Source organism: Sorghum bicolor, chromosome 5 (assembly GCF_000003195.3).
Source record: "Sorghum bicolor cultivar BTx623 chromosome 5, Sorghum_bicolor_NCBIv3, whole genome shotgun sequence".
Classification (NCBI taxonomy): Eukaryota; Viridiplantae; Streptophyta; class Magnoliopsida; order Poales; family Poaceae; genus Sorghum; species Sorghum bicolor.
In genome coordinates, this window is record NC_012874.2 from 68,109,813 (window position 1) to 68,132,423 (window position 22,611).

Sequence of the window (22,611 nt, forward strand, 5' to 3'; positions counted from 1 at the left end):
TTTTGTACTAGTGCAACAAGCTACCCGTGCCGTTGCCATGCTCAAAATTGCTTACCATAAAATTAGAACCCAACACGAAACCAAAAACAGGAGATACAATACAAGACTCTTCACAATACAACGCAACTCATCATCCTAGCTATCGAGATCTTCATTTGGCGAAGAGCACGTGCATGTCCTCAAGGCTCCGGCCCTTGGTCTCCGGCATCCGCGCGTACACGAACGCGCACGCGGCCGCCCCCACGCCGGCGTAGAGGAAGAAGCACCCAGGCATGGTGATCGCGTCGGCGAGCGAGATGAAGGTCATGCTGACCAGCGCGCAGGTGAGCCGGTTCACCGCCATGCCCAGGCTAGCACCCTGCGCGCGCAGACGCAGCGGCATGATCTCGGCGCTGTAGGTGCCGGCGAGCGGGCCAAACCCGACCGAGAACGCCGCCATGAAGGCCAGCACCGACACGACGCTGGCTGCCATGCCCGCAGCCGACGCCGCCGCGCCGACGCAGAGCGTCACGCCCAGCGACGCCATGGACGCGGCCACGCCCGCCGTGCTGGCGAGGAGGAGCGGCCGCCGGCCCAGGCGGTCGGAGAAGAGCGTGGCCACCAGGACGAAGCACATCTTGACGACGCCGACAGCCACGGTGGCGCCCAGGACGGCCTTGTTCGACGACATGCCGGCCTTGCGGAACACCAGCGGGCTGTAGAGCACGATGGCGTCGATGCCCGACGCTTGCTGGAAGAAGTGCACGCCGACCACGCACACGAGGATCCGCCGCACGCTCGCCGACGGCCGGACCAGGAGCTCCTTCCAGACGTTGCTGCTGCCTCCGTCGTCGTCGTCGTTGTCGCTGTTCCTGACCTGTGGCTGCTCCTTGACGGCCTGCCTGATCTCCTCGAGGCGCAGGTCGGCCTCCGCCGGGGTGTCCGAGGTGCGCAAGAGCACCGCGCGCGCGTCGGCGTCGCGCCCGCGCATCGCGAGCCACCGCGGCGACTCTGGCATGGCGAGCACGCCCATGGCGAGCAGCACCGGCGGAACCACGCCGACGGCGTACATGATTCGCCAGCCGAGGTGCACCGGCAAGCCGGCGAAGGCGTAGTTGGACACGTAGCTGAGAAGTAATCCGAGGCTGATGAACATCTGCACGAGCAGAGCAAGTCAGCAACCACATTTTAATCTAAGTTTAGAACGAAGCCAGCAACACATATACACGTACGTCGAGAAAGGACGAGAGGAAGCCGCGCATGGACGCCGGCGATATCTCGGCGTTGTAAACGGAGGTGACAACGATGGAGAACCCAGAGCCGACGCTGGTGATGCAGCGCGCGGCCATGAGCGCGGGGTAGCTGCCGCCCAGCGACATGGCGAGCGCGCCGGCCATGAGGAAGACGTTGGCAAGCACGAGCGTGCCGCGGCGGCCGAGGAGGTCGGCCGCCCAGCCGGCGGCGAGGATGGACAGGAGCATGAACACGTTGATGGACCCCGCGAGCACCTCGATCTGCGCGTCGGAGAGGCCCAGGTCCTCCCGGATGAACAGCTGCGCGCCGCTCATCAGGGCGAGATCTGCGAGCACACGCAAAGCGCTCACCATGATCACCATGACATCGAACACATGCACACGGCAACTACAAGATGCATGGTTGAATGAATGGTATGATGACGTACTGTAGCCCATGAGGATGGTGGTCATGGAGGCGAGCGTGGCGCAGGCGAAGGCGTACATGTTCCGGCGTGGCTTGCCGGACTTGGCGGACGACGGCGCGAGCAGCGGCGCGGCGGCGGCATCAGCGGCAGTGCCGTCGTGCGCCATGGCGTCGTCCTTGGTTCCTCGGTGCGTAGCGTAGCCCGCGGCGGGCCAGCTGGGAATGAGGGCAGCGTAAGCGTAACAGGTCGCTGTGGTGAAAAGTTACGTACCGTCCTGCTGCCTAATTTTAATTATATAGGGTTGGAAACAGATCTATGCTCGTCGTCGTCGTACGTCCATGATTGATGGCGATCGGAAGTGAGATCTGGCCACGCGTGAAGACGATGAGCAAGCAGTCAGCCTGCCAGATGGAGACCCTATGTGTTCTGTGTCTGTTAGCTCATGGAAACGACAAGTGACTGATGCTATACCTAACACGAGAGCTGCCCGTAGCCAAGATGCTTTGATTCTCTAGATTCGAAGCACAGAACGTAGGGAGACAGAGAAGATAGGGAGGCTGCAGTAAGAGTAGCAAGTGACTGTACGCCCGCAACAACTTACCATCCATGAAATGCTCGCATGCATGCGCCTCTCTTCAATCCGTCGTCGGCGCCGCCACCATCCCCAGGTCTAGCGAGGCCAAATCCGGCGGACCGGCGCCACTCCTCCCTCCCCTGTCCGTGCCGATGGCACTGTTTCTTTGTGTGCGGCGAGCAGGCCTCGCCGGTGGGTTCTCGCTGATGAACTGCCATGCATGACGGAAACACCGTACGCAGGGGGCCGCCGCGAGCTCTATGTCCGCCAACCAGGCTTCTCGGCGGTGATGCCCTTCCTGGTGCGGTGCAGCGGCCCTTCCTGGCGATTCCCCTCTCGAGGGTTCACCGGCGTCCCTTCTGGCGACCCTCCATTGCAGCGTTCCCCATTTGTGGTCGACCCATCCGGCGAACTTGTTTCCTTCTAGCGGCAACGTGATCCGCATGGCGGAGTTCATCGGTGACGAGAAGGGAAGGAAGAGATGACATGTGGGACTCCCATGTCATGGACTGCTATAAATAATTTGGGAGCCATGTTCTAGAGTGCTAAAGTTGGGAGTAAAATTTAGACATTATAAAAATAGATGGTATCCAATCTAAATAGAGAAATATATAATCTATTGTACGAGTATGCAAGTACTGCTCGAGTTGCTCCGAGGTCCGAGCACTTGGCACTGTGCGTTACTTGGTGTACTAGTCCAACAACAGCAAGTACTTTTGTCTCGTACTGTACTAGAGTCCAACAACAACAGCAGCACTTTGTCTACTGCTCACTGGCCACTCGTCCCTATATTTGTGTTGATATTTTCTCAGGTCCCTTTCGAGTCATATCAATTTGCTAAGGCCTTTTTTAGTTCCGAAAAGAGAAAAGTTTTCGGTACTGTAGCATTTTCGTTTGTTTGTAACAAATATTATCCAATCATAGACTAACTAGGATTAAAAGATTCGTCTCGTGATTTATAGCTAAACTGTGTAATTAGTTTTTGTTTTCGTCTATATGTAATGTTTCATGCATGTGTCACAAGATTCGATGTGACGGGGAATCTTGTGACACATGCATGAAACATTACATATAGACGAAAACAAAAACTAATTACACAGTTTGTCCGTAAATTACGAGATGAATCTTTTGAGCCTAGTTAGTGCATGATTGGATAATATTTATTAAATAAAAATAAAAATAATACAGTGTCAAAATCCAAAAATTTTTCGGAACTAAACAAGGCCTGAGTACTAGTACAAAATAAGCATCCAAAGTCCAAATACTAAACAAGCAAGCTAGTACTTGCCCACGATCGTGAAACGTACGCCGCCGCCATGGCACACGCTGCCTGTGGCACTGAGGCGCCGCTCCTGCCCTCCTCGGCGGCAGGGACGCCGCCGCCGCCGGCAGCCGGTGCACCGCGCCGGAACTGGTTCGCCTTCGTCTGCGCCACGCTCGCCTCCATGACCACCATGCTACATGCCTACAGTACGTACGTACGCTGCCCAATTGACTTCCATGGTACTACCATCTATGGAGAAATTTTACATCACGGAGAGAGAAGCTTGTTGCAGACCTGACACTGATGAGCGGCGCGGAGCTGTTCATGCGTGAGGACGTGGGGCTCACCGACGCCGAGGTCGAGGTGCTGTCCGGGTCGATGAACGTCTTCATGCTCGCGTCCATCCTCGCCGCCGGCTGGGTGGCCGACCACCTTGGCCGCCGCCGCACCCTCGTGCTCGCCAACGCCTTCCTCATGGCCGGCGCGCTCGCCATGTCGCTGGGCGCCAGCTTCGCCGCGCTCATGGCGGCGCGCTTCGTCACCAGCGTCGGCTCCGGGTTCGCCCGCGTCGTCGCCCCCGTCTACAACGCCGAGATCTCGCCGGCGTCCACCCGCGGCGTCCTCTCATCCATGCTTGACGTGCGTATCCACCATTTTAATTGGAACACATGCATGCTGCCTGATTCCGATCGAATCAAGGTGTGTATAGTGATTTCACTATTGCAGATATTTATCAACGTCGGCATCCTGCTCAGCTACGTGTCCAACTACGCGTTCGCCGGCCTGCCGGTGCACCTCGGGTGGCGAGTCATGTATGGGATCGGCGTGATCCCACCGGTGTTCATCGCCGCCGGGGTGCTCTTCATCATGCCGGAGTCACCGCGGTGGCTTGTCATGCAGGGCCGCCACGGCGACGCGCGCGGGGTGCTGCTGCGCACGTCGGACGCCCCGGCCGAGGCCGACCTCCGTCTCGGGGAGATGAAGCGAGCCGTCGTCACTGACGCCGCCGAGGCGCCGCCGTCCGCTGCTGCTGCTGCTGCACGCCACGGCGGCGGCGGCGGCGTCTGGAAGGAGCTTTTCTTGCGGCCGTCCACGAGCGTGCGGCGGATCCTCGCGTGCGTCCTCGGGCTGCAGTTCTTCGTGCAGGCGTCCGGCGTCGACGCCATCCTCCTCTACAGCCCGCTGGTTTTCAAGGCGGTCGGCATGGCGTCGAACTCCGCCGTCCTCGGCGCCACCGTGGCCATCGGAGCGGTGAAGACGTGCTTCATCCTCGTGGGCATGCTCTTCACCGACCGCCTCGGCCGGCGCCCGCTCCTCCTCGCCAGCACCGCGGGCGTCGCCGTGACCTCCACCGTCCTCGCCGTGACGCTGTACGTAGCCACGAGCACGACGTCGTCTTCGTCGTCGTCAACGACGACGGCGACGGCCGCGGCGTGCCTGGCGTCGGTGCTGGCCGTCGTGGCCACGTACTCCATCGGGTACGGGTCAGTGGTGTCGGCGTACACGGCGGAGGTCTTGCCCCTGCGGCTGCGCGCGCAGGGCTCCAGCCTGGGCGTGGCGGTGAACAGGCTCACGTGCGGGGTGGTGAGCATGACGTTCATCTCGCTCGCCGACGGGATCGTCACCATGCCTGGGTGCTTCTTCCTCTACGCGGCGGTGACGGCGGCTGCGTTTGTGTTTGTGTACACGCGGCTGCCGGAGACCAAGGGTCGGAGCTTGGAGGACATGGAAGTGCTCTTCCACAAGTGAGGAGGACAGGCATCCATGGAGCTAGGGAGGACGGAGCAGCTCTAGTGGCCGTGCGCCGGCCGAGAGCCTGAGACTCATGAGCGCAAGCAATCGAGCAGATAAGGTTTGGTTTGGGTGGGGAGACGATGACACATTACACATACTGTTGTTCTTATGAGCTTTACTTAAATGTGAAGCAAAGACGTACCTTAATTGTATGGTGGGTCTAACAAAGGAGCTGGCGGAAGCTTGATTTTTTGTTTAGGCTTATAAGTTATGACAAAAAGTACTGTTGGTTGATTTTTTGTGAAAGAAAAATACTATTGAATGACTAACATATTCGCCTGATAAGTTCAAACGAACAGGCTAGCCATGTCCTTTCACATCTTATTAGGTTCCCTTTGATATAGCTTCATCAAACAACTTCACCAGCTATCATGAACTTTTTTTTACCAAACAATTTTTTTTTTCAAAAATAATTTTATGAATAAAGCTCTTTTCTTTTCCTCTCCTGTTTCACATACAAAATGATAGATCAAAACCGAAAATTGTTTAGAATATAGAAGGAGAACTAAACACCCCTTATCCTAACTTCATCAGACAAAAGTGAGCCCAGCGAGCCCAGCTTCTTCAGACATAAGATGTACGGAAGAAAAACCGAGAAGATGTACAGAGCAAAACCAAGAGACCCGTGAGAGAAAAAATGGAAGAAAAGAAAAACATGGGGTATTATTAGGCCTTGTTTAGTTCGCAAAAATTTTGGTTTTTGGCTACTGTAGCATTTTTATTTTTATTTGACAAACATTATCCAATCACGGAGTAACTAGGCTCAAAAGATTCATTTCACAAATTACATGTAAACTGTGCAATTAGTTTTTATTTCCGTCTATATTTAATGCTCTATACATGCGACCAAAGATTTCGATGTAACGGGGAATCTTAAAAATTTTTGCGAACTAAACAAGGCTTTAGTCAACTTATTCATTTTTTCTATCATACGAAGCTATTTTACTAGAGTTACGAAAATAGCTCAGCCTCACCATAAAAACTGCTCTTGAAGCTAAAACATATAACTAAAAAAGCTGACATAAAGCCTTCATAATATTGGTGTAGCAATTCTTTTCATGGAAAAAAAATATGCGAGGATCATCCGTACGGAGATAGCATGGAGATGTATGGTTGACGTGTGGCATATGAGACATCTGATTTACCGTGTGTTCGCTTAGACTATACTTTCTGCCAAGCCTTATCAGCTAAACGAATAAGTACGTGATAGCTAGAGGCTGCAACTTTGTTTATATAGGATCGGAATATGCCCAAACGGAGCTTAGGGCGTCCGCTGTGACCTTTAACAAATCGCTAGCTCAGATCAAATAAAATATGAAAGAAATTTGAAGTACCATGAGAAGATAGCAAAAAGGAGGAAGAGCAGTGACACAAGCAGTATTGAAGACTGCGAGCTGAGCGTTTCACAACTCGCCAACGCTTTGCTTTTTTACACTCTCTCTTCAACAGAGAATATAATATGTTTCTGACTAGCGTTTTGTGCTGCCGTTGAACACGCCCTTACAAGTGACGTTTTAGTTGTTCACTGATTTGTTCACGAAGTATATGAGGATTCAGGATTTGTACTCTTTACGTGAGGGCAGGGTGACGCTCCTTGGTATGTCTGGTCCTGTAGTCACCTCCATGGTGTGTCTGATCATGTAGTCACATCGTCATCGCCTTAAGGACCATATATATCATCTCACTTTATCCTTTTGATCAGCAGGTTGAAATATTTGGCGCAGCCATTCCTTTGACTCGGTTTTGCCCATGCTATCAGCATCGAGCCATCGAACTCAGCAGTTTTAATTATTTCACTCCGCAACAAGTCACGCCAGTTTTAAAATTAGTCGCCTTGCAGGCCTATGGCAACATCAGAGAGCAGATGGCACAAGACCGGGCGCAGTGAATGAGGCATGCATGCTTGCTGCATAAGCAATTAAGCACAAGATGAGGCTGCTGAACGCTGAGCTGCACTGGTCCAACAACAGCAAGTGTGAAAGGCTCCTAAGGCCACCGAGGACGCCTGCAATCAAGCATCACTGCAGTATTTATGCCGATGACATCACCATTTTCATGCACCTAGACGTGGCCGAAGCTAGGGCGATTATGGAGATCCTAAGACTTTTTGGCGATGCCTCAGGACTCACGACCAATCTCGCCAAATGTTCCATCGCGTCGATCCACACACCAGACGACAACCTGCTTCAACTCTAGAAGATCATTGGCTGCCAGCTCACTAAATTCCCCATTACATACCTCGGCCTACCCCTAAGCACAAAAAGGATCCCTAGAGCGCGGATTCAGTCGAGGCCATCGGTAGAAGACTCATAGGTTGCCATGGCCCGCTCATTGCCAAGAGTGGTAGACTGATATAGATAAAATATGTCCTCTCCATCATCCCCATCTACACTATCATTGCGGACAGTCTTCCGCCTTGGGTGATTGAGGAGATCAACAGTGTGGACTGGGAAGGAGGGATTGGTCAGGGGAAAATGCATGGTCGCCTGGCCCACAGTCTGTCGGCCAACAGACCTCAGAGGCCTTGGCATCCCCGACCTAAGGCTCACCACCATTGCCTTGCAGTCCTGATGGCTTTAGCTGCAGAAGGTTGATGAAACTCGGGCCCTGGGCACATCTGCCCATCGCAAACCTCAAAGGAGGTGTTGGCCTTCTTCAACGCTTCCACATACACCGTGCCTCGAAACGGTCATTCCACGACATTCTGGACCGAGAGGTGGATCCAGGGCCAAGCGGTCAAGGACGTCACACCATCACTCCTGGACTTCGTTAGCCAAACGAACATCAAGGCAACCATCGTCGCTGTAGGCCTGACAGGACGTGCGTGGGTACGCCAGATCCCCGAAGGGATCACTGTGTCGGCTATCCTCGACTACCTAAGGGTATGGGACCTAGTGTCACAGATACAGCTTGGCAACGGCGAGGACAAACTCATCTAGCGCTGGACGGCGGACGAAATGTACTCCTCCAAGTCAGCAAGTCAGCATACCGGACACTACTGACAGCCTCACACCCGGTCCACGGTTGCTCTAGGATCTGGAAGATGTGGGCTCCACTCCGTATCAAAATCTTCTTATGGCTCGCCATGCATCAGGGGGCGCCATTGGACTGCAGACAGGAGATGACACCATGGGTTATAGGCAGATGACCATTGCTATCTCTGCGACCAAGACCCCGAAACCATCAACCACATCGTTGCCTCTTGCTCATTCTCGCATCAAGTCTAGTGGACCATTCTAGCGGTTCTCGGGGCCGACGCGTCCCAGGTAGGCTATGGGACTCTGCTAGCCTGGTGGGACCAGTGGCGGCGGAGATGGCACGGGGACAAGCAAAGAGGAGTCGACACCCTGTTCGCACTGGTAGCTTAGGAGGTCTGGAAAGAGCGAAACGCACGATGTTTCTGAAGCGCCCCTTCCACCATCAACCAGCTTTTGTCAACCATCAAGCATACGCCGTGGCGATCTATGGATCGATGTCAGGGCTCAGAACCTGAGTTGTCTCATTCGTGAGTAGTAGGTTACGAGTAGAGTGTGGGAGAGGCTTTGCTGCTTGTAATACCTGTTAGAACCTCCACCCATCCAGTGCTACTGTGCGTTTGTAAGAATTTTTTTCTACTTAATAATACAAAGATGCGTAAACCTTTTGCTTATTCGAAAAAAGTGTTCTTGTCCAAAAAAAAACAAGTGTTGTGCTTACAGCCACTGCCACAGATCACAGCATCACTTCCGGGTCTCAACCAGCCACCAGCCCACCACTGCCGGAAAACGAACCAGCAACGAGAAAATGGCAATAACAGCAAGTATTTTATCATGTGCTCCATTATTGCTACTACCACATATCACAGCATCACTCTGGGACCTCAACCAGCCATCACTATTGGAAAATAAACTGGCAGTGACATGATTTTCTTATCATTGCCTGTTGTTCCAACTAACCCGGCAGTGATACGAAATAAAATAAAAGAAAATATGTGCCGGCAGCGATACGAGATAAATAGGAAAATATTTAGATTCGAATCGAACTCATGAGCTCGACATTTATGTTCTCTCGTGACATTTAGTAACTAAGCTATACGACATATATATATGGCAATATAGTTGATGCTATTGTTTTATTAGCAACACAATTTTGAATCATATGTTATATATTTGACACTCAAAACAATCTCAAATGAAAAAAGTGTTAATGACAAAGTTGTAGATCCCGTCAAGAGTACTACAACTTTGAGGTTGGCTTTATTTTCATTTGACATTGTTAATCATGTAAAATCAGATCCAAGAACTTACATTGAATATTTAGACTTGTAATACTACAAAAGTTTGAGATGTCTTTAAATTCTACTATTTTGATATAAAATCTCGGCTGGTTTCATATGAAGAAGTTATGATTTTTTTTTTTTAAAACAACTATCACTTCCCGTTGAAGCCACGCCTACCATTGCCACTTGAAGCCATGAATCAGCAATGATACTCTCATTGCTAGTTCCAAAACACCTACAGTCACGAGCCGACACTGAATTGATATTAGTCTACTGTGATAATTGATGTTTTCAGGTGTCCCATTAGAGGCATATAATTTGCCAACCACTAAGCGTCTGCTGGATGAGATCCTAGATCGGTGAAGATTTGTTGGAGTTTTTTTTAGTTGGTACCGCTGCCCTCTTCTGGGATTTGTTGGGCTTTTTCTCATTATTTTGTAACTGTGGTGTCAGTTTCTTGGCCTGCAGCTGCTCAACAGATGTGAGGGCAATTGCCAGGGCATGTAGCCGTGAGCCGCGTAGCTCAGCCGATGTGAGCGGGCAACAAGGCATGGAGTTTTTCCTGTCGGTTTTCGGTTCTATAAAAACCGTCAGGAATTTTCTCTGCATGTGGGTGAGCGGCAGGTAGGTGCAGATGAAAACGATGTCTCACCTCCAATGCAGAACGAGTCATTTCTTCGTCCTTGTCGATCTCATTATCAGGGGAGAAACCGTTTCTGCATTTTCTTCTTCAATATCCTCGTTAGATTATTTGCCACATCAGATTGTTTGCTTATATATATGGCTGGTTATTTTGGTATAGAAACTAGTATAGCATCGGGTTGGCACTGTCCTAATTAAACACATAATCATAATTGCATCTTTTTAGGATAAGTGGTAGTATGAATGCCACTACCTTATTTTTGATGCTCCGAGGCTGGCTACTGTCGAGCACTAAGTAGGTAACTGCGACACAGATTGATGCGAACGCATTCATGATTGATGTAGCTAGAGAAGTGAGATCCGGCCATGCAGCAGGAGATTGTCAGGCTGGTAGGATCTCAGTGTTAATCGTTTCTTAATTAGCTCCTGAAAACGACACACTGATTGCTACAACCACGTGGTCTAGCTGCCGACTGTCATGGGGAACATGTTTTTTTCACTCTCTTCGCTTGAGCTTATTAACTAGAAATCAGCAACTATTTCAGTGGTGTTTCTCTGTCACAACAAGTAAGCATCAGTACCAGTTACAAAAACCATCCAGTGAATATGGGAATTAGACATGAAGCACTCTAGCAGACCCATAATCGGTAGAGGGAAGGAATATTTCAACTTTCCCAAAACATGAGGTACACATATTTTCTATAAATCTAGTCAAAATTTTAAAAGTTTAACTTGCACATATCCTACAACGACCTCTATTTTAGAACGAAGGGAGTATTTCATACGCTTTCTCACAGGAACATGAATTGATTTTAGCCCCCTTTATATGATTTCCAACTACTCCAGCTTCTAGAGAGAGAGAGAGAGAGATCTCCTAGAAACTGACTAACAATGCTCTACTAGTATCTACTATATCTAAATAGGAGAAACCTACTAGCAGATTTCTCTACGATCTCATGAAACCACGTCATCAAATGGGTCCCATAACTCACTAACCTTGAAGTGCTCCTATAAGGAACTGAAGCGTCCAGTCCTATATCCATGGCTACCTCATGCGACACTCTCCGTTTCCAACCATGGCACGCACAGCTGTAATATAAGTCGCTACACATATATATATGCTGCTGTCCCTTTAAATAATCTGCCTGTCCTTCAGCTCACCACAACACAACTTCACACCGTTCTGCGAGAAGCGATTTTCTCACCAACCCAACTCTATCCAAGGAATAGTAAGAGAAGGACATGGTTTAGCGCAGCGCAGCGAAAGCGTCGTCGATGGTGGTGAAGAGCGTCGGGGCAGTGGAGGCGAAGGACCGGGGCATGCCTTTGCCTCTGGAACTACACACCGTGGTCCATCCATTCAAGATCCATCCGATCCATCAGGCCACTAAGGCCAATGTGCCGGCATTTAAGGATGGGGACGGTGCTCTAAAAGATAGCCGTGGTTTTTCTCTAGTCTAATTTAATAAACTAGATAAAAAATAAGAAAAGAATTGTCTATTTAATTTATTAAGTTAGACTAGAAAAGAATTGTGAATACCTATTTGGAGTATCATCCCCATCCCCACTTGAGTATTTGAATGGTTTTCTCTTCTCTCTCTATACATTTCTTTATCAAGAGATACCGTTTGATTGTTGGACATTTTGTCAAGCTTCTTAATTAGTCATTGAAGATGAGTCATTGTCTCCAATGTTTGACCTTTCAAGTTAAAATTATGAAGAAGCCAAGATTATTATACTATGAGGCATTTTTCCTCTACATGCACTACTGGACTCGCGTGGTTTGACGAGGGCTAGAGGCCCTCAGAAAAGGCCTAGAAACCCTCAGGAAAGGACCTCTTGGGAAATTTTTAGACGACAAAGGGACTGGTTTTTGCCGAGAGCCCTTTATTAGGCACGCAACAAAGCATTTGTCGAGGGCCTGGATGGTCCTCGACAAAGAAAAGTTGCTGTCACGGCACCGGCGCCGTTGGCAGTTTCTTTTTTTTTTGAAAATTCTTTGCCGAAGGCTTCCTAGGGCCCTCGGCAAAGACTAAAAAAATTTAGGACGAAAAACTAGGTTAAAAAAAAGCCTAATGGCCCTCGGCTGCCGTGACCCAGTAGGCCAAATTTGCCGAGAGCCGCGGCCATCGAGGGCCTATCGAGCCCAATCTTTGTTGAGGGCTTCTGGGGCTGGCCCTCGGCAAAGAGTGCCTTTGCCGAATGTCTGTGATTTAGCCCTTGGTAAAGCATTAGGTCCTTGGCAAAGCATGCGTTTCTAGTAGTGATGCTTCCTCCATAAATTCTTTTTCTATATAACACTATAACTTCTGCAGTAATGCGTGGTAAAGAATAGTACAATTTTCATATACAGTACTTCGTGAACAAATTTGGGAACAACTAAAGCGACATATGTGAGGTTTCCATTCTGTCACGTGTTGATTGGGCAAGACAAACTGTCATCTGCACTCTATTGTCATCACACGCATGCATGTACTTGAAAACACCTTTTTAGGATTTGAGTTGACTGTACACAAGTTAGTCCTTAGGGCACTCCCAATATAAAAACTACAATAGTTTGTATGGACATTAATTATACTACTATCTAAGTATTTCATTGATGTGGCAAGATTGTTATTGAAGAGCGAGAGTAAAAAATCATAAAAACCAGATCTAAGTTAGAAACCATGTCTACATGAGAACCAAGACATGAAGGGATGTGATTGGTAAGAAATAAAGAGAGAATGCATGTGATTGGATAAAACATTGTTCTATAAAAACTATCTAATACCATGATTTCTATATGTAGTGTTTATGAAAATTAATAGGTATAGAAAGCATTGGGACTGCCCTATGTACAATTGTACTCCCTCAGCTCCATTTCAAAACTTACTCTCGACTTTTCAAGATATATAGCTTTTACTATGTATCTAATTATAATATATATCTCGATGTTATTTTTGCAAAATGCATGTGTAAAATATTTTTAGAGGTCTTGTTAAGGAGAACACACTAGTCACGACATTTTTTTCTCGAATACGCAAAAGATGTGGTCTAGCAACTAAACCAACCTAGCAGACTGAACCCTAATCCGATATTACAAAATTGGGCATAACTACATCTATGTGGCTGCAACAAAGAATATACTCACCAAGTGTGCCAAAAACTAGAAGCGGCCACAACAACTATGCATTTCTTTGCTTCCTCTCGATGACAAAAATGTTAGAATTGAGTTTTAAGTGAAACATTTTTGTATTAGTTTAATCTTCTTTACATAATAAGTGGTTTGATTCATTACCAAAATATGAAATTCTCCTAATGTTTTTAAGTAGTAGTAAAACGCTACCACTAGTTATAGTACATAAAAAACCCCACTGTGAAGCATTTGGTAGAAAAAGTTTATACTAATTTTTAAATAATAAAACACTAAGAGAATCCCACCCCACGAGGAGAAGTGGAAAATTTTGGTTGTTCTTCCCTTAATTAATTTTGGTTGTTATTCCCTTAATGAGTTCCAAGGGATGAAACCGGATTCAATTCTTATCTATGAAAAAAAGGTGCATAGTAAAAACTATGTATTAACAAAGGCTAAAATAACTTACAATTTGATGTGAATGTTGTATTCACTACAGATGGATATCATGATTCAAACTTGTAGAAAGCATATATGTACTCTCTGTCACAACCCACCATCACTATATTTATCAAATGTAGATGGATATCAAGATCAAACTATCATTACTATTGATGATCTAACAGACAGATCGAAATAGCAAACTATATGTGGCTGCGCTCTCACTTGTGGAAGAGCACTTCCATGTCCTCCAAGCTCCGGCCCTTGGTCTCCGGCAGCCTCGTGTACACGAACACAAACGCAGCCGCCGTCACCGCCGCGTAGAGGAAGAAGCACCCAGGCATGGTGATCACGTCGGCGAGCGAGATGAACGTCATGCTCACCAACGCGGCTGTGAGCTTGTTCACCGCCATGGCGAGGCTCGAGCCCTGTGCGCGTAGCCGCATCGGCAAGACCTCCGCGGTGTATGCCGGCGCCACCGTCCCGTAGCCGACGGAGAACGTGGCCACGACGGCCAGCACCAACGCCAGGCACGCCGCCGCAGTCGCCGTTGACGACGATGAAGACGACGACGTCGTGCTCGTGCCTATGTACAGCGTCACGGCGAGGGCGGCCGTGGTCACGGCGACGCCCGCAGTGCTGGCGAGGAGGAGCGGGCGCCGGCCGAGGCGGTCGGTGAAGAGCATGCCCAAGAGGATGAAGCACGTCTTGACCGCTCCGATGGCGACGGTGGCGCCGAGGTCGGTGGAGTTGGACACCATGCCGACCGCCTTGAAAACCAGCGGGCTGTAGAGGAGGATGGCGTCGACGCCGGACGCCATCACGAAGAACTGTAGCCCGAGAACGCACGTCAGGATCCGCCGCACGCTTGTCGATGGCCGGACGAGAAGCTGCTTCCAGACACCACCACCAGCACCGCCGCCGCCGTGGCGTGCGGCAGCGTGTGGTGGCTCGGCGTCGGCGTCGGCTCGCTTCATCTCCCCGAGACGGAGGTCGGCATCAGCTGGGGCGTCCGACGTGCGCAAGAGCACCGCGCGCGCGTCGCCGTGGCGGCCCTGCATGACAAGCCACCGCGGTGACTCCGGCATGACGAAGAGCACACCGGCGACGATGAACACGGGCGGGATGACGCCGATCCCGAACATGACACGCCACCCGAGGTGCACCGGCAGGCCGGAGAACGCGTAGTTGGACACGTAGCTGAGCAGGATGCCGACGTTGATGAACATCTGCACGTCGATGAACGTGTTTAAATTTCATGAATTAAAGACGACGAAAACGAACTTTTTTAATCAACTACGCGTTGATTAAAAAAGTTTGTTTTCGTCGTTGTATCCATGCTTGACGTGTATCCAAAATGCAGACGTACGTACGTCAAGCATGGATGAGAGGACGCCGCGCGTGGACGCCGGCGATATCTCGGCGTTGTAAACGGGGCCGACGACGCGGGCGAACCCGGCGCCGACGCTGGTGACGAAGCGCGCCGCCATGAGCGCGGCGAAGCTGTGGCTCAGCGACATGGCGAGCGCGCCGGCCATGAGGAAGGCGTTGGCGAGCACGAGGGTGCGGCGGCGGCCAAGGTAGTCGGCCACCCCGCCGGCGGCGAGGATGGACGCGAGCATGAAGAAGTTCATGGACCCCGACAGCACCTCGACCTGGGCGTCGGTGAGCCCCACGTCCTCCCGCATGAACAGCTCCGCGCCGCTCATCAGCGTGAGGTCTGCACGGAGTATATATATTTGATAAGAACATCTCCATGGATGATGGCCATGGATCGAAGAAGGTAGCAGCAGCAGAGCACACTGGCATCATCACGTACTGTAGCCATTTAGCATGGTGGTGACGGAGGCGAGCGTGGCGCAGGCGAAGGCGAACCAGTTCCGGCGCGGTGCAGGCGGCGGCGTCTCCGCCGCCGACGAAGGAAGCAGCGGCGCCTCAGTGCCGTCGGCGCTGCCGACAGCAGCCTGTGCCATGGCGCGCGGCGGCGTAGCTCCTCTATCGGCTTGGTTTGCCGTCGGCACCGGCGACTTTGTATAGTACAAGGTCGTGTTGTGATATACATATACTAGAGTACAAGGTAGTTGGCAAATTATATGTCTTGAAAAAGACATGAGAAAATACCAAAAATACTCACTGAGTCAATGTAGTGAACACATGACAAATTGTTGGAGCAGTGCAGCTCAGCAACGTGCCATCTGTCTCTCTGATGTTGACCAGCCTCCTGCAAATAATGCCACTATTTTAGCCTCTGTTTAATTCCCTATCCAAAAATTTTTCAATCATCCCGTCAAATCTTTAGATAGATGCATAAAATATTAAATATAGAGAAAAAAAACTAATTACACAGTTAGAAACAAATATAATTGTTATAATAACTTCCATATATACTAATGACAGATTAATTAGACTTACCAAATCCGTCTTGTACTTTTCAGGCTAGCTATATGTAATTTGTGTTTTATTAGTATTCGAAAATCTCTTTCGACATTCTTCCGACACATCACACCCAAAAACTTTCTTTTCACTAACTAAATACAAGACCTTAAAACTGGTGTGACCTGATGTCGAAACAAAATAAATCTGCTGAGTTCGAGGTCGATGGCTCGATGCTTATAGCAGGGGAGAAAACGAATGAAAGATGAAAAATTCGGTGTGGACCATTCCTACCAGTCTTTATGCACCATACTTTTTCATTTTTTTTCTTAATCCCTGTGCCTAGATCGAGCTAAAAAGATTATTATGTGACCGAGAGAGTCTTGTGTTACTTTGTTTTTTATTAAATAGGAATTGTTGTTTTGCTTTTAAATATGTAGAAAACTTAATTCTAGTCTAGATATGGTCTATAGAGAATCAATTATTAGTTAGATGATAAAGTTTATAGTAAGACAATTACAAATTTATGATCTAAATTATTGACACGAAGACAACTAACAATAAATAAATATTTTTATAGTAAGACAGTTAAAAGAATGATCAGAATTGACCGAAAGATATGATGTACGTACGAATCTTGAAGCAACATCAAAGGACCTCATCGTCGTCTCAAGTCTGAACAAAAGACAGATTTCAGACACACGAGAAAACGTGAATATATATGATGCATTGGTTGGGTGGACGATGTTCGATGGATATATATCTAAACATTCGATGTGATAGAGAATCTTGAAATTTTTTGAAAACTAAACAAGGCTTGAGATCCCCAGCAATTACCAAACATGAATACACCTAATGTAACCTTCCAAGAAAACAACGAAAAGAAATCTGCCCTAGAGAATCCAAACAATCGAACCACCTTGGCCTAAAAAATGGAAAACCAAACCAAATTAGCACAAATGTTTGTCATGATGAAGTCAGCCATCATTCTTTGAGAACTGCTAGTGCAATTATTTAACAATTTTTTGATATCCTAAATGTTTTAACACTTCCACAATTTTGAATTTAAAGACTCCATGATTTATTTTTTCAAAGACCGTCTTTAAGAACCCTCCGCATCAGAAAATCTCCACGCTGAGTTCGATGGCTTTGATGCTTATAGCATGGGAAAAACCATTTTTAAAACAGGTGTGACTTGATGGGGAATGAAATAAAACTGCCGAGTTCGATGGCTTGATGCTTATAGCATGGGAAAACTGAATGGAAGTGGAAAAAAAATTGGTGCGGATCATCTCTACCAGGTGTCATGCGAACTATGCAGCTGATACATAGGCCATATTTGTAACAGACTGGAATTTCCAAAATTAAAATCAGATATCTTGAGACTATCATAGAGGGCAAAAAGGTCAGGATTTCAATTTTGGAAATACCGGTCTGTTACAATATTATCATCTTATTAAACGTACATATGGTATATAACCCCCACAGTGTCTCCATGCGGCTGGTCCTCACGCAACTTTTTCCATGAAAGGAACGGCTCTGCACCAATAATACTAATTGTCCCACTTGATCAAAGGACAAAGCGATTTAATTTCTCCATAAGAGCAAGTATTATAATACAGCCAGCTGCTGGCTGTAAGACTTCTTTACAACCTTTTTGCAGCCCACTCATATAATGGTTAGCCCGTCACTATTAATACATGGGCCACTTGTCTGTCTCACAGACTTTCTTGGTTTTTGTGTCTGAGCCGGCTGTAAGCTTACAGCCCGCTTTTACTCTCTCTCCTCCACCTCAGCATTTAGCTGGTTTACAGCCTACTATAATACTTGCTCTAACATACTACAGGTACAAGTAGCTACCATCTACTACTTTGGTGCGTAAGTCATTCTAGCCTCCTAGAGTTGTCCTAACTTAATTACTATTATTCTTACTCCTAATAGTTTTTCTTTTTTATGATACATCTCTATCTTAATATCCTTTTCTCGTTTTTTTGACATGGAAGAGCTCTCCATTACTCATTAACAGACGGTACATGAGTACAACTTGAAATGCTATCCTAAATCGGAGTAGCACCCAAAATCAAACACGCTCCTTGGGCAGCTAGGCTATAAGCAGCCAAATTACAAGAACGAGGGTTATAAACAACTACATATGAAATAAAACTGCTGGCTAGCATGTCTTTCAACTCCTCCGCAAAGCAACGATCAAAGTCGAAGGAGTTTACCGCGTGCACAACCATCCATTTCCAAGATCACCTTTTGGATTTCCAAAATCAGCTGGCCGCTGCAATGCTTGCAAGCAGGCAATGATCTCCATATAGATGGCCGTAGCACGATACTTTTTCTTTCATAATCTCTGTGCCTAGAGCTAAAACGATAAATATCACGAGACTGAGGGAGTATTGTGTTATTTTATTTTTATTGAATACTAATTGTGTTATTTTGTTTTTGAATATGTAAGCTTGATTATTCTAGTCGTAATCACTGAAAATACTGTTCGCTGATTTATCGTGAGATAAAAACACTACTGGTTAGCAGAAAAAATACGGCTTATAAGACAAGCAAATAGGCTAGTCTACATAGAATTAATTGCTAGTTCAATGATAAAGTGTACTATATGCGTTCAGATGTGCTTGAGCAAATGTAGTATTTTGAAACAGGGCATGGAGGAAAGCATAGGAGTATATGACCAATTAGACTATGACTTGCTTCATGTTTTCTATATTATATAATTATATAACATACTATTCGAAAGAGGCCCGGATCCAACATCAGTGCAGGGGTGTCCGAGCCCCACTGGTCCCTAGGGGTAAGTGGAGCCCCACATAGCCTCTTCTCATTTTTTTCTGCCATGGATTGAAGTTTGGCATTGAAGAAAGGTGTTGGAGGTCGAAGAAACAAGTTGTTTGTCTAGTACCCTTTATGTCTAGCCCTCCAACTCTTAAGCCCCGTTTGGTTGCATCTATTAAAAGTTTATCATTCTCTCAAAAAAAGTTTATCATCCGTCACATCGAATGTTTAGACACATGCATGGAGTACTAAATATAGACTATTTACGAAATTAAAAACACAGCTAGAGAGTAATTTGCGGGACGAATCTTTTGAGCCTAATTAGTCTATAATTGGACACTAGTTGTCAAATAAAACAAAAATGCTACAGTACATATTAAAATTTAACAACACTAACCAAACACCCCTTAATTTATTTCTCTGATCTACACTTACAGGCCTAATGCATCCAGCAAAAATCTGCATAGGGAGTGACCCTATGCGTTTAGCTCACTACTGCAATCGCCACAAATACAAGAAGGTATACCTAAACGTGAAAAGAACTATGCATAGAGTACGACTACTAGCTAGTTAGACTGTTAAATAATTTCTTGAAGATCTAGGAGTTAACTGTAAAAAGAAAAAAAATTAACTCGTAGATCTTCCCCAACTACCCTCCTTCCTTGCTAGCCTCCACTGCCCCCTAGATTGCCGGCAAACTCTCTAACAACCCCACCATTGCCACCATCTACCCCGTCACCACACACCTCATCCACCACCCATACGACCGACGCCACCATGACACTTCGCCCATCTCTCACCCCACTGGCGCACTCTCCTCGTCCTCCCCTAATCTTGTTGCAGATGGAATAATCAACTCTGGACACATGTCCGTGCATTGTTGGTGTTGGGCCATTGTGCACGATAGAGTACTAAGTAGTTGGCAAATTATATGCCTTGAAAGGGACATGAGAAAATACCCCAATTAATAATACTCACAGCAGTGCCACATGACAAAATAATTGCTGGTGTTGGATTGGACCAGTGCAGCTCAACAAGGTTCAGCACCACATGTGTGCCATCCGCTCTCTGATGTTGACCATGCATGGCAACGGCATGTGGGTCTATATATAACACCTCAACTCCAGCCTCGAAAGCGGCTGTTTCAAAACTGGTGTGGCTTGATGTGGAACGAAATAAAAACTTGTGAGTTCGATGGCTTGATGCTTATAGCATAGGAAAAAACGAAATGAAAGGAACGGTTGGGCCAATACACACTAATATTTATCGAACTGATCAAAGGACAAAGCGAGATTGAATATGTCAATACGACACTGCCGCAGGTTGCTACGATGTATTAATTCTAGCCTGTGGTAGACTTATCCTAAATTATTTATTATTCTTACTTCTAATAATTTCTCTTTTTTCAGTAGATCTCTATGTTAATACCTTTTCCTCGTTTTCTTTTGTGCAGCATACATTTCTCATTTTATTAATTTCTATGTGTAGATCTAAAACGACAAATATTATGAGACGGAGGGAGTATTGTGTTATTTTGTTTGTTTATAAAATAGAAATAGTAATTGTGTTATTTTTTTTAATATATATGTAGAAAAATTAGTTCTAGTTCAATGATATGGTATATAGTGAATGAATTAATTGTGTTATAAAATAGAAGTTGTTTACAAAACTTGTCGAACTTGCGGACAACCCCACCATTCACCTCCCACCGCTACCACTGGGACGCCAAACACCCCCGCTGCCGACGACAAGCACTCCGCGATGCTACTCCACCAGTCACTACTCCTACTCGGGCACCATGGCCGCGTCGATCGTGTACCTCGTCGGCATTGCCATTGCGTTCTACTACCTCACCCGGGTGCCCGAGGGGTTGGACAGGCCAGGGGCGTTTGACGTCGTTGGGCATAGTAGTCATCAGATCTTCCACGCGCTTGTCAACGCCGGCCGGGGCGCTCGTATTACGGCGCCGCGCGCCATCGTGTTCCTCAAGGTCCGCGTGCCCGACCAGTTAAGCGAGGATGGGGGAGAATCGAAGGAATTAAACCATTTAGTTTACTGCTTTAATTTACTTATAGCAGCAGCAACAGCAGCAAGATTGATCGTTAATTATTACCATGCATGGCCTGTTGGAAGGAGAGTTGATTAGCGTTACAGATTATATTCCTTCTCAATTTGTACATAGAAATAGAAGAACTGAAGAAGCTCATCAAGTCATGATTAGTACTCAAAGGCAGCGAGTGGCTAGGCTCCGCCCGACCAACGAGGCCAGCTGCACCCCTGGCCCCAGCGTCCGCGCAGCTAGCTCCGCCCCCTGCCCCAGCGCATGTTGGAGGATGGAAGGAACAGGACCGGCGGAGGAAATGGAGAAGGGTACGATGGAAAAGCAACGTGAGGGCATTTAGGACTTCTTCTAATGTAGATTGACATCGTTAGATGAAAAAGTGGACAGAATGATTTGAGAGACAAAAAAAATAAAGTGTCATAATATATAAACACATACAAATTTTTTAGTGAAACCAAATTCTTCCGATCTCTCTCCGCCCTGACAAAGTAGAGCACTTTGCTCGCTTCTACCACTGTCTTACCGGCCGACCACACTGAGAAAGCAAACAACATATCATCCATGTCGTCTCATAGGGGGCAGCTAGGACGACGTGGTCACACCGTTCCACAACCTGTACCCTTTAGTCTGTGCCACGCTCATGACCACGGTCTGAAAGGTCTTAATATGACTAGAGGGAGAGTCTCACTAGAGCAAGATGTTAGTAAATAACAAAGCGAAGCTTTTTGCTCTAGCTCTAATGTGGTGTTTGCAAGCCACCTATCCAACAAATCTAGTTGATATAATCACTAGGCACACAAGAGCTATGTCACTACTTACACTAGAAAGCTATCTAAAGTTTCTATACAAGTAAGTAAGCTACTCTAGTTTGCAGGAATGTAAAAGAGATGGTTTGAACTTTATACCGCCGCGTAGAGGGGATGAACCAATCAATAATATGAAGTCCAATCACCGGGAGAAATCCAATGAACAATCACAATGGAGACACACAATTTTTCTCCCGAGGTTCACGTGCTTGCCGGCACGCTACGTCCCCGTTGTGTCGACCAACACTTGGTGGTTCGGTGGCTAAGAGGTGTAGCACGAACCTCGTCCTCACTAGGACACCACAAGAACCTACCCACAAGTGAGGTAACTCAATGACACGAGCAATCCACTAGAGTTACCTTTCGGCTCTCCGTCGAGGAAGGTACAAGACCCCTCACAATCACCGGAAGATGACCACGAACAATTACCAACGAGTCTGTCTACCCAGAAACCGGTTGTTTTGGGCCTCCCCAACAACTGGTTGTTGGAAAGCACCAAAACAACCGGATTTGCAATCAAATAAAATCTGGTTGTTTTGGCTCCATCCAGCAACCGAATTTCCTGAACCTCAGATCAAATCTGATGATCCAAATAATAGACACTAAAATCTAATGACCACAGTTATAATCAACACTCAATCATAAATACAAATATTACACACATAATGCAAAAAAGAAATATTACATCAACAAAGGAATAAATTTGCATCAATGTAACACTAAAATTACAATGAACAAACCACCGTAAATATAGAAATATAGCACTGTAAATACTTTACAAGGAGAATATAAACACATGAAATTGAAGACCTGTTATCTGAATCCACGAGGAAAAAAATAACAGCCTAGGCATGGG

The 22,611-nt window shown here is 47.2% G+C and overlaps 3 protein-coding genes across 8 annotated transcripts; 1 reads left to right on the plus strand and 2 right to left on the minus strand.

Annotated features, from left to right (window-relative positions):
* On the minus strand, positions 1 to 3,156 carry LOC8068329 (putative polyol transporter 1). 2 transcript variants are annotated; one of them, XM_002451124.2, is made up of 4 exons: positions 2,241 to 3,156; positions 1,661 to 1,854; positions 1,212 to 1,558; positions 1 to 1,135 (listed from the first exon to the last, which is right to left on the minus strand). In XM_002451124.2, exons 1-4 carry the CDS (start codon positions 2,429 to 2,431, stop codon positions 152 to 154), a joined length of 1,716 nt encoding a protein of 571 aa, XP_002451169.2. In that variant the 5' UTR covers positions 2,432 to 3,156; the 3' UTR covers positions 1 to 151. The 2 variants fall into 2 exon arrangements, with proteins under 2 accessions (XP_002451169.2, XP_021316751.1); XM_021461076.1 differs by having other exon boundaries at positions 1,212 to 1,854.
* LOC8079147 (polyol transporter 5) lies at positions 3,375 to 5,540 on the plus strand. Of its 5 annotated transcripts, XM_021460833.1 has the most exons (3): positions 3,376 to 3,683; positions 3,770 to 4,116; positions 4,204 to 5,540. In XM_021460833.1, exons 1-3 carry the CDS (start codon positions 3,530 to 3,532, stop codon positions 5,224 to 5,226), a joined length of 1,524 nt encoding a protein of 507 aa, XP_021316508.1. In that variant the 5' UTR covers positions 3,376 to 3,529; the 3' UTR covers positions 5,227 to 5,540. The 5 variants fall into 5 exon arrangements, with proteins under 5 accessions (XP_021316507.1, XP_021316508.1, XP_021316510.1 ...); XM_021460832.1 differs by having other exon boundaries at positions 3,375 to 3,683; positions 3,770 to 5,540; XM_021460835.1 differs by having other exon boundaries at positions 3,542 to 3,687; positions 3,770 to 5,540.
* Positions 13,891 to 15,721, minus strand: LOC8068330 (polyol transporter 5). The gene is made up of 3 exons (XM_002451125.2): positions 15,544 to 15,721; positions 15,098 to 15,444; positions 13,891 to 14,953 (listed from the first exon to the last, which is right to left on the minus strand). Exons 1-3 carry the CDS (start codon positions 15,695 to 15,697, stop codon positions 13,946 to 13,948), a joined length of 1,509 nt encoding a protein of 502 aa, XP_002451170.1. The 5' UTR covers positions 15,698 to 15,721; the 3' UTR covers positions 13,891 to 13,945.

What these genes read in the sequence shown, in the direction of transcription:
- LOC8068329 (XM_021461076.1), bottom strand. Translation starts at nt 2,431, where the DNA reads ATGGCAGTTCATCAGCGAGAACCCACCGGCGAGGCCTGCTCGCCGCAC. An exon ending in ATGCGAGCATTTCATGGATG is followed by an intron (nt 1,855 to 2,240) that starts GTAAGTTGTTGC and finishes CCTCATTCCCAG; the next exon opens with CTGGCCCGCCGCGGGCTACG. An exon ending in TCCTCTCGTCCTTTCTCGAC is followed by an intron (nt 1,136 to 1,211) that starts GTACGTGTATAT and finishes CTGCTCGTGCAG; the next exon opens with ATGTTCATCAGCCTCGGATT.
- LOC8079147 (XM_021460832.1), top strand. Translation starts at nt 3,530, where the DNA reads ATGGCACACGCTGCCTGTGGCACTGAGGCGCCGCTCCTGCCCTCCTCG. An exon ending in CACCATGCTACATGCCTACA is followed by an intron (nt 3,684 to 3,769) that starts GTACGTACGTAC and finishes AGCTTGTTGCAG; the next exon opens with ACCTGACACTGATGAGCGGC.
- LOC8068330 (XM_002451125.2), bottom strand. Translation starts at nt 15,697, where the DNA reads ATGGCACAGGCTGCTGTCGGCAGCGCCGACGGCACTGAGGCGCCGCTG. An exon ending in CACCATGCTAAATGGCTACA is followed by an intron (nt 15,445 to 15,543) that starts GTACGTGATGAT and finishes TACTCCGTGCAG; the next exon opens with ACCTCACGCTGATGAGCGGC. An exon ending in TCCTCTCATCCATGCTTGAC is followed by an intron (nt 14,954 to 15,097) that starts GTACGTACGTCT and finishes ATCGACGTGCAG; the next exon opens with ATGTTCATCAACGTCGGCAT.